The sequence below is a fragment of the Cervus canadensis genome, chromosome 15 (genome assembly GCF_019320065.1).
Source record: "Cervus canadensis isolate Bull #8, Minnesota chromosome 15, ASM1932006v1, whole genome shotgun sequence".
NCBI classification, from domain to species: domain Eukaryota; kingdom Metazoa; phylum Chordata; class Mammalia; order Artiodactyla; family Cervidae; genus Cervus; species Cervus canadensis.
The window spans coordinates 53260924-53272461 of NC_057400.1; the positions used below are offsets into that span (position 1 = coordinate 53260924).

An 11538-nucleotide genomic window follows, 5' to 3' on the forward strand; every position below is an offset into this window, starting at 1 on the left:
CCCAACCAAATAAAATGCATAAAACATAAAATTTACATCACACCAAAGACAGCCAAGACACCTTACCTGTCAAATAAAAATTCTGTGATGCTTGAGAGTACCGATCAGATGTTAAGAAAATACATAAAACGGAGTGACAAGAAACAACAAATGTAACTGGCATAACAGAGAAATCAATCCTTGACTTACAAAAACTATCATCTTTCAATGAAGAACAATTCAGAACACATTTTGATGTTGATTTTTTTATACAGACACAGGGAAATGTATCATCATCTTTAAAGATCACCAGATTCTGATAAACAGAGAAAAAAATTTCCCTACATATTAACATATCAGTGAACTTATCTATGGCATCACATGACTTAGAAGACTCACCTGCAGGACTGTCAGCATTCTCTCCTGGGTGTAGCTGTATACCAGTAGAATCTATAGAGTTTACTGTAACTGTCTGTAGATTTGGCAACTGACCAGTGCTTAGACTAACTGGAGTTGAAGTCAAGGCTCCACCTGCTGCAACTTGACCAAGCGTGAGTGTCTGAACAGGCGTCAAAGTTATCTGTTGGGCAGCAGTATTCTGTATTTGCAAATTCTGCAAGTTCTGAACCCCTTGTACTTGAAATGTTTGCCAAGTTATCTGTCCAGAAGGGGTCACTGTCTGTGCCTGAATTAAAAAGGTTCCAGGATTCAGCTGCAACTGAAGATTTTGCAAAGCCTGTTGTGATATATTCTGACCACTGGCTTGCACACCATGGATTGTCTGTGGTGTAATACCTTGCACAATTTGGGCTTGACTGGTTGGCTGCTGAGACTCTTGAAGTTGTAGATGTTGTACAACAGGCTGTGCTGTAGAAACCTGAATATTCTGAGCCTGTGTCTCTTCAGAAACAGGCGACTGGATATAATTTCCCTGAAGATCTGAAGAATGGACTTGCCCACTAGTAGGAGTCAAGCTATTTGTATTTTGTTGTAATATACCTGTACTATCTATAGTAACAGGCAACTGTGATGAAGAGGATGTTGGCACAAATAAATCTGTATCAGTATTAGTCTCATTAATATCAGGAGAAACCCGCTCACCAGTCCTTTCTGAATTGTCTGAACTATCCATAGCTTGTCCTGTGTTTATCAAATGTCCATCAGCATTAATGCCTGCAGTCATTGTCTGAGAACTGCCCGAGAGTCCCAAAGAATCTAGATCAACACTATTGATTGGTACAAAGGTAATATTTCCTGGAAGACCAAGAGGCACATTAGCAACTACTTGGGTTTGGCCAGGAAAAGATGAACCACCAATTGCAACTCCCTGAACCTGGACTTGACCAGTCTGTGGTATGAGATTCTGGATATTAGCAGGAGGTGTTCCAGAGGCAAGCAAGGTTTGATTAGAGCCAGGAATGATCTGAATTTGACCACTTTCTTGATTTATACCCCCATTATCTGAAGAGCCTGTGAAACCAATCTGAACCTGCTGACCATCTGATGACTGAATCTGTGGTATTACTTGATATTGAACATTGGACACTGTACCATTTGATGAATCTGATCCTGGTGCAACTGAAAATATTTGCTGATTCTGCAAATTCTGAAGGGGAAGGACATACTGCCCACTGGAAGTAGCAGCACTTGGAATCTGTACTAGATTGCCAGCTTCATCTTTTATAGTTGTAGGTGTGGCTGACAAAACCTCCCATCGGTTTGGTGCTCCTCCTAACTGTGCAGAAGCCAAATCACCTGTCTGAATGAAGAAAACAGAAAATGTTATGTGATATGTATTTGTGGTATATTTAATCCAATTCTCAAAAAACTTTAAAAACTGATAAAAACCCTTATCACCTGAAAATTCTCTCAGTAACACAACAGAGCTCAAATACAGAAGTACTGTATAAACTACGATAATCATCATTTTCTATTTTGCTAGTTATTGCTAAGATAAACCAGGATATTTGAACAGGAAAAAAATTCAATTAGAATATTCCTTATTTTATGACTACAAACTGATTTTCCAATCCCTCATCTATGATCCCTCTGATGCTATACAGTTAAAAATAAAAGTAGAAATAGGTAGAAAAGATTATGAACGCCTCAAACCAAATATGCCTCAAACACGGAAGACAGTTCAAAAAGTATAAAACCCACTAAAAACATTATCATTAAATCAGGTGCATCATATTTGTGTACAAAAAAGAAACATTATTAGAGCAGTGTCATCAGTTCCTAGAACCAGAAATAAGATTTGTATATTTTTGCTATCAACTTTAAATCAAACAATTAAAGCTACTCTTTCATGGCATGTAGTAAGGTACTCTGGAGTAAATACAAGATGTGGGTGATTCCTTTAGCGAGCCATCAACTTCTTTACTTTTGCATGAACTACTAAAAAAATATATGAGACCTTACAAATGTTTAATGAGGAAAGATTATTGCCCTGTGACCACACTGGAAAGTCAGTCCATCTAAAAGGTTTTTCTAAAATCTAAAAGCTGGAGGAAGTAGACTGTTACTTTACCTACTATTTCTCTTTAAGTTTGCAGTAGGATATTAAACATTATATTTTGCAATTCTGTTATCTGCTAGAATTTCAGGTATCATCTCCATTATGGATTAGACAAGACTAGAAAAATACCACTGTAGGAAAGTACAAAGCAATAAAACCCAACATATCAATGTGAAAGGGTAAATTTTTTAAGGGAATAATAACAAGTACCATGGTAGGGACTTGTAAGATTATGTAATCTACTGCTTACAACTATTCTATGAGGTAGTATGATTATCCCCATATCACAGATGACAAAACTGAGAGACAAAATCAGACAGCTATCAAATGTCAAATGTCCAACACAGGATTTAAAACTAAGTCAGTCTAACTCCAGAAGCCATGCCCTTAAATACTATACCATACTTGTCTCTCACTAAGACCAAGGGTAAACGCACAGGGAATGAGACCTGTATGAATTGATCACCATCAAAATAATGCCACCCCTACCCCATTTCCTTCTAGATCTGTATGTGATTTCCTGTAACTCCACACATCACTAGACAATGAGAACATGAAGATATCTAAACCAGAATTCTCAATGTACAATCCATGCCTGAGGTGCAAATATCTAAAATAGCATATCTAAGTAGCATATCTAAATAGCATAGCTATCTAAAATAGCATATCAACTTTTTGAGAAAGTTCAATTGGAAGGACGGGGCTGGGGGGGTCTGTGACCATTAAAAACAGGCGAAGACAAATAGTATTCTCTCAAAATGAACCATTCCACAAAATTTAATACAAATATTATAGAACCAGAGTTTTATAGAGACTCACTACCTAATTTTCATGTGCACACACAGCTGAAATGTATATTTCAATGAAGGAACCACATTTAATGACTCAAATCCAAAATATTTGAGCATATCTGCCAAGATGAAATAACCATGAGTAAGCCCATGAGATACAATTTTTATCTTCGACTGATTCGCTATCTATCCAACCAGACATACACATACATGTTACTACTATGTGAACAGTGGTGTACACTATGCATAGGATCAAAAAACTTTGGGGAAATAGAAAAATGAAAAAAGACAAGACTTCACAGAAGAGATTTTTTAGGTAATCATGAATAAAATTTAAGATTTCACTGCAGGCAGTGAGGAAGCAAAGATATAGGCATTAAGGTATAGAAATAATTAACTCACAGACAAAAAGAAACTTAAAAAAAAAAGGATAGTTTGGAGTTGAAGAGAGAATCCAGAAAAGACTCATATTCATAGAACAAAATAATGGGGGAGAGGACTAGACATTTTTATCAGGTCCTGTAGTAAATGGCTCCATAGATCATACTAAGGAGGTTGGACTTTATCCTACAGATAGTGAATGAAAACTATAAAAGCTTTTGAGGCAAGTGAGTGGTGCAATCAGATCTGTGTTTTAGAAAAGTAAACTAAGACCTAGTGAAGGAGACTGAAAGGCTGAAGACAAAAAAGTCACAGAAACTGTGGGACCAAGTACAAATGTCCAGGCTTGAACTAGAATAATGATCTCTCTTCTAAACACAAACATTTAAACTTATCAAACTTAAATTGTTGAAATGAAGCAGTGGACATTAAAGTCACACAGTTAAAATGAAGCAGTGGACATTAAAATCATGTATCATTCTTCAAATTCTACCTGGTATAGAAATTACAAGTTTAAGTCATCTTTCCCAGGATTAGAGCAACAATTTACATTTCATTTCAGTCTCTTGGCATTTTAAACTAAAGACATTCATACTGAAATCTAAAGTATAGTGTTTCAAATCCAACTCTTATTTTCTTAAGATTATTCTTTGGGGAATCGAACTTGAATTTTTTCTGACCAGCATTATATATACCATCTTTCAACTTACATCAAAGAAGATACCTCATATACAAGTTAATTTTACAATACTGCTAACCCTAGGTATCCACAGGGGATTGGTTCCAGGACCCTATGGATACCAAAATCCCCATGCTCAATTCCCTTACATAAAGTGAGATGCAACAGGCAAACCTCCAAGGATTCAGAACCCACAAATACAGAGGGACAACTGTACTGGCATGTTGTCCCTTTTCCTCCTTAAAATTTATGGCATCTGAGTATTTAACAAAATCTTTATAAGAACAGGTATTAAACCATCAGTGAACAGCTTTCTAGTTCAAGAAATTCCTTGAAAATAAATACAACTATTCAGATGACATACTACGCAATCACCCCCTTCTCCAGAAGCTAAGTAAACTACAGTACTTTTCCCAACAACGCAGGCCATTAATCAAAGGGAAGTCCCCAAACCTAGGCTAAAATGATGTACTTGAACTTTTGAGTAAACCTAAGGTTAAAACATATATAACAAATATTTATGAACACTGAAACAGAAAAATACTAGACTTTCACGATTTAAGCTAAGACAGCAAATGCTTAGAGGAAAGGAGTATATTGCACTAGGAAAGAAAAAATTCAAAACTGGGTTCTAGCCCTAGCTATTCTATAATCACCTAGAACTATAGGTGATTTAGATCAGGACTCAATTTCCTTATGGGAAAAATATTACCTTGCAGGGTCATAAGAGCCTAAAGAAAGTGTTAAGCTTTATAAACTGTAAAGCACTATATAATCCTAAAGTATCCTTACAATGACTATGATTACGGGACAGATTTGAAAAACATCCAACTGTGCCTAGCAGAAAGATCAATAAATATTTTTTAAGTAAATAAAAATATCTTATTTAAAAATTGCAAAGAAAATGATAGGAAAAAAATGGGATCAATAAAACTGATCTTGAGATATTGTTGTCTTCAATGAAAAACTCTGTACCAGTTTCAAATCAACTCCACAAAAAAATATGCCCCAAATGTTTCAAAACTACAAACCCTACAAAGATGATTTCTTTTAACAGAAATTTCATCAGTAGTATACTAGCAAAATAAATAAACTAGAACATTTGAGACCAAAAAAAAGTTGTAAGAATGTTTGATGTTAGGCTACTAGAAACAGTATAGACAGAGAGACATAAAAAACACATAACCCAGGCAAGAATTAGTATTTGGTTTGGGTTCAAGATAACCCTCCACATTAAGCTTACACACTAAGAAAAATCGTGTTTCTCTCAGTAATTCTAATATTCTACTGACAAAACACCAATTAACATGGACACTGGCATTATTTAAAACGTTGTAATTGAAGGTAGTCCAAGTTTCCCTCTGTATACAAACACATAATCACATGGTTAAAAAAAAAAGACCACAACCAAGAGCAGCCCTGGGACATTACTACAGCAAATTCATTACAAGGGCATTCTCCACTGCAACCAGGCATAAAATGGGGGGACGGGGGAGAAGAGGGGAAATACAAGAATTTATCTTTTCAGATAATAACTGTGTAAAGGAAAAAAGAACAAATTCATACCAACTTATTACATCTCATTTGGAAAGGATTAATAACCCCTCAGTTCCCACAAATGGCTTTACAAAAGCCAGAAATAGGCAAGAAAAGAATAACTGGAAACAAGTGTGAAGCTAAGGTGGGAAAAAAACAAGAAACATTCTAGAGCAAGTACTGAAGTTTCTTAAAATCTTCAAAGGGAACAGTAAAGAACATATACTACAAACATAAAAACAATTACCCAATGAATTCCTTACAATGATAGTGTAAGTCTTATCTCTGAAGAGTCAAAATAATTTTTATATAGTTATTATTCACTTTGTAGTTCACAAACATTTATGTAATAAATGAAACATTACAAGTTAAACTAAAATTTAGGCAATGTCTTTCATAACACTTATACAGATTAATACTTAAGTGCAAATGAGTAATTCACAGGTTCACACAAATGTAGACTGGATGAGTTAATACCTCAAAGTTCTTCCATTTCTATTTCTTGATTTACTACTAAAACTAACTACACAACTTAATAATAAAACATAAAAATCTTGCCATCAAATCAATTTTGAGAGTCTATGCTGTGGGACATTACAGGTGAGGCTGCTTTGTGATTAGACCTATTCAGCACTATAATGAGGGTGCCAAAAATTCTTGGCCAGGATCCAGGATGAACACAAATCATAACAAATTCTAAACTGAAAATATGTAAAGCAAGTCTGTAGTTCAGCTATTGGCTTTTCAATGCCCCTTTAATCCTAAAATATCAAACTAGTATAAGGTTGCATTTAAAAAAGTTTTAAGTAGAATGTTGTATATTTCAACTTGATCTTAAACATAATACTACTATGTGCAATGTGGTATCCTGAGTTGGATCCTAGAACAGAAAATGGAGTGATATCAGAACAAAGTCTATAGTTAATAACACTACCAATGTTAATTTTCTAGTTTTGACAAATGAATCATGGTTAGTTATATCAATATTAGAGGAAGCTGGGTGAAGGATAAAAGGTAATTTTCAGTTCTATCTTTGAAACTTTTCTGTAAATACAAAATAAACCCAAAATAAAACTTTTAGAGAGCACACCTACAAAAGCTCTCCGTAAACCTCTCATAATTCCTAGTAATTTGAGGAAAGTCACATTATCCAAGCACATTTTTAAAGTGGGGAAAACTCCTATGAAATCACTTAAATTCTCTCTTATCTACTGAGATGTCCGTATCTACAATTCATTTTTGAACTGGGAAAATAATTTTCCCATTTGGTAAGGCAAACACGCTCAAGACAGTCATACTATTTTTTACTCAGTGAAAAATATTATGCACAAATACCAAACATACAATGAAAAAGTGCTTACAGTGATTGTGGTTCATGCTAATCTGGCGGGAAATGTGATGTCAGTAGAGATTTGGTAGTTCAGAGGAGGAGCTGAAGAGGCAGGGAAACAACTTCCCTACAAGTCTATGGCCACAGTAGGCTAAGGTTGGAGACAGTATCCTATTCCTCCAGTTAGACTTACATATACATGTATATATACATATATTCTACTCCTAACTTCCTCCTTCACTTCTCTCCTCCCCCAATCACTGTGCTGATACCTAAACTTGGTTAAGTTGCAGTTATAAAGTATTTTGTTCTTATTTGAAAAACTTAAAAAGACAAGTAAACACAATCTGCCTTGCAATTTTACTCATGTAGTGTTTTGTAACTTTTCTTTGGCACTGTGGGCCTAAAGGGACATAGTTCATGAAAGAGGTTTACCAGTTCATAAATTTGTTTGAAAGTAACAATGCATCTCACATACACAATTTTATGCCTTTACATTTCAACCTGGTTACAAAAGAACAAAACCTAAAATCATACTTTTAAGTCAGTAAATCTATTCACATCCCCCTACAGTGTAATTTCAAGCATTAAAATTACAAATACAATATTTAACAGTAATTATTCAGCTGAACAACAGCTTCACTTTTAATGTCTTGGAACACTAAGAATTTCCTGCAGACTACAACAAACTTTTTCGTCTACAGTGACAATTCAAAATACTACAACACAGACCAATTCCTATAATCCACATTAAAAAAAAAAAACACAATAATGTAAGCGGTTTCAATTATTTTAATAAGTGAACACATCTCCATGTTAAACTAATGCAACAACAAAGATTCAAACGAATGTAAACTTCACAATAATCTTAAAAAACTATTTCTAGCTAATTTGTATTAAGCCCTCCTCTAACACTGGCCAGCTCCTCCCCCTGCCCCAGACAAACTAAAAACCCAAAAAGAATCCCACCACATTCCATCAGACTAGCAACCACAATAAATGAAAATATAGCTTTGTCAACCAAATTCAACTGTAAGCATGGTGTGCATTAGCATTTATGTAAATATAATTCCTTACACGTACTTGTTTCTTCTTATTCAACTTCAAAAGCCAAAATATTATCTAAATAACTTCACCGATTCCAACGATCATTTAAACTCCATTTAAGAACAATTACTGTAAATTTAAGTAGCCTGCAAAAACTAAAATTCTATCATTTCGAATGGCCATTAAAAAAGCACTCAAAAGGTGTTCATTCCTGTATACAAAAGAGTAGTTCAAAGAGTAAACCTTCATTCCTTAAAAAAAAAAAAAAGATTTAACATTTAAGTCAGTAAGATCTAGTAACTCCCAGCAGAAAAACCTCCGAGTCCAAAAAACACTAGAAGCTAAAGACACTGGCTCTGTAGTTGATACTATCTATGGCCGATAGGCTGTGCTTGAAATTTTTGTAGCGTTCGGCGAAGGAGTTTTCAGCACTGATATGAATTTGCTCAAACATCCATTTTGGAGGCCTCTACCCCCACCCTCTCAGACTTCATTTTGTAGTGAATGTGGATGGAGGTGCTGCAGTGACAATTTAGAGAAAGCCTGGGCTGGCTTCTGATCCAAACCAAGCACGCCAAAGAGCAGGAAAGGGTGCCCCGGCCGCGCGGCCGTCCGTCTCGCGGCAGGCGCGGGCGCCGGGGAGGCCTGCAGGCGGGCGGGCGCGCCGCGGGCCCGGGATGGCGGGCGCTGGGCCTCGGCGGGGGCGGGCCGCGCGCGAGAGACTTACCGCTCCGGCGGCGGCGGCGGCGGCGGCGGGGGCCCCGGCTGCGGCGGCCGCCTCCTCCTCGTCGTCGCCCGGCGATGGCGGCCCTATCTTGCTGCAGGTAGCGGCCAGCAGAGCGAGCGGTGACGGCTGAGTGTCCTACCCCCGATGGGCGGGTTCAGAGAGGGAGACAGGGGGAGGGGGTGGCGGTTAGGGCCGGGCCGCCGCTCGCACAGGAAGTGCGACTCTGGCCTCGCAGGCAGCGCCCGGGCGAGCGCCAGCCCGCGCTCTCCTCCTCCTCCTCCTCCTCGACTCCGGCTCGCGCCCTCCCGCTCGCACGCACACCGGCCCCACCGTCCGCGGGAAGGCGGGCGGCGGACTGCGCGGCGGGCCTCCACCTTCCGCCCGGAACCCACCCCCGGGAGGGCGCACACTCTCACAAGCGCGCGCGCACACACACACACCACACACACACACACACACACACACTCAGTCTCTCACACAAAAAGGCGGCGGGCGGGGCAGCGCGGGCGGGGTCGGAGCGTTGGCGCCTCGGGCGGGCAGCTCCCGGGGCGGGGGGAGGGGAGGAGAGAGGCGCGGAGGGAGGGGAGAGGCGAGGGGAGGAGAAAGCGGCGCGAGGGGGGAGCCGGTCCGGGGCTCAGCCGCTCCTCACCTGGGCCGCCGCCGCCGCCGCCGCCACCGCGCCGTTTCCGTGCTGCTGCTGCTGCTGCAGATACTCGCCGTGGCCGCCGCCGCCGCCGCTGTCCACGTCCAAGGCAGCCATTTCCTCTTGTTTCACGGGCTTTTCGGGAGCTGCAGGCACAGCGCGGGGGGGTGGGGGTGGGGAGGAAGGCGGGTGGAGGAGAGGGAGGGGGCCCGCGGGCCGAGGCGAAATTACTCCGAAAGCCCGGACCGAGTCCCCTTCCCCTCCCCCACCCGCCCCCCGGCGGCGGCGGCGGCGGCGGCTCCCTCCTCCCCTCCTGCTGCTGCCCCCGCCCGCCGCTGCCTGTAACCCTCCTCCTCCTCCTCTTTCCCTCCTCCTCCTCCTCCCCGCGCTGCCCCTGCCCCCTCTCCTCTCCTCTCCTCCCCTTTCCCTTCGCGCCGCTCGCTCTCACTCGCGCTCGCTCCTCTCGCACCGTCAGTCACTCACACGCCCGCCCGACCGCCGCCCGCGCCCGCACACAGGGGGATGCGCTCCCGGCGGACCGGGCCGCCCGCCCCGGGCCCGGCGGGGACACTGCGTTGCTGGGGCTTGAAGGGTGGACGGTAGCTGGCGGGGAGGGGAGGGAGGCGGAGGGGATTGCGGCTTTCTGCCTCTCACAGACACTCGGTCGCACACAGGGGGCCGGGAGCCGGCGGCGGCAGCCCCCGGCTGGCTGTTGTCGGCGGCGGCGGCGGCGGCAGCAGCAAGGGTTGCTCTCTCTCGGTTTTACGTACCGGTCATAGTGTGTTTAGGGCACCTCAGGCGGGGCTCCCCGCCGCCTTACACATGGTGAGGAGCGAAGGCGGCGGCGGCGGGAGAGGATGCGGGAAGCGGCGGCGGACACGGCCGGAGCGGTCCGGGGATTTTTTTTTCCTATTTTGATTGACTGTGCGGGAAACACAAAAGGTGGAGCCTCCAGCCCAAAAGGGGGGAAGAGGGTGACAGCCCGCCCGGAAGTTCCGCCCCTCTTCTCCGCGCTCATTTGCCATCACGGTCTTCGTCGCGAGCTCTCATTGGCCCAGACGCCCGTCCGTCACTCGGCCTGGCGGCACGCTTCCTGTTTGCCCCCCGGGTGGAAGGGGAGAGACAATGAGCGGCCGTGGCGGCGTAGGTTCCCGAGAGCGGCCAAGGCTAGCCTGTTACCCCGCTGTGCCCGCCTCGTTCGTCGGCTGCCGCTGCCAGGGCGAAACGCAGGCCTCTTCCACCTTGTAGGCGCTTGGAGCACGCCCCGGCAAGCCGTGGGGGAGCTGAGCTGAGGAGGAGATCCCGTCCCCGAAGGCTCGGGCTCCACTCGGCGCTTCCTCCATCCTGGCAGTAGCCGGATCTCCCCAGGGCCTCTCGCTCTCCGAGCCGCCGGTTCCTTTCGCTGCCGGGAGGCCGCTGCTGCTCAGCCCCGGGGCTGCTGCTGCGGCCGCTGCTGCTACTGAGCAAACCAGGCCCGCCCCGCGAGCCCGGGGGGAGGGAGCTGGTATTGGGGGAGACACCCCCTCCGAGGCTGGAGGAGGATTTTCTCTCACACACTTTCAGCTCTTAGATTCAGTCTGAGCCACCTCGTTCCCATCGCCCTTTGCCCCTGGTTTCCAAACTGTCTTCCACTTAAACGTACCCTGGAAGCAGGCATTTTAAACAGGAATCTCAATTCACCTCACAGGAGAGCTTTCATTCTGGCCAGTGGCACCGAAACAGACAAGTATATTTCATTTAACATATAGTGTATATATTCAAAAGAACAGGATCCTTAAAAAAAAAAAATTAAGTCATATAATCATTTTGTTACACAAACATGTTATTTAATCGTCTTGGTAGCAAGTGAAATATCTGAAAAAGCCCAGCAGTAATTGCCAACATTTTAAAAATAGTGAATCTCAGTG

At 42.8% G+C, this 11538-nt stretch overlaps 1 protein-coding gene across 1 annotated transcript in view; it reads right to left on the reverse strand.

Moving 5' to 3' along the window:
* Positions 1-10538, reverse strand: part of SP3 (Sp3 transcription factor) — a 55357-nt gene extending 44819 nt beyond the window's left edge. The window contains exons 1-4 of the mRNA XM_043487570.1: positions 10402-10538; positions 9638-9777; positions 8989-9123; positions 379-1738 (exon numbers count right to left, since the gene is read on the reverse strand). Of these exons, the coding sequence (XP_043343505.1) occupies positions 379-1738; positions 8989-9123; positions 9638-9777; positions 10402-10408 (1642 nt within the window). The 5' untranslated portion in view covers positions 10409-10538. The remainder of the gene's footprint in view (positions 1-378; positions 1739-8988; positions 9124-9637; positions 9778-10401) is intronic.
* Between the last annotated feature and the right edge of the window lie 1000 nt (positions 10539-11538).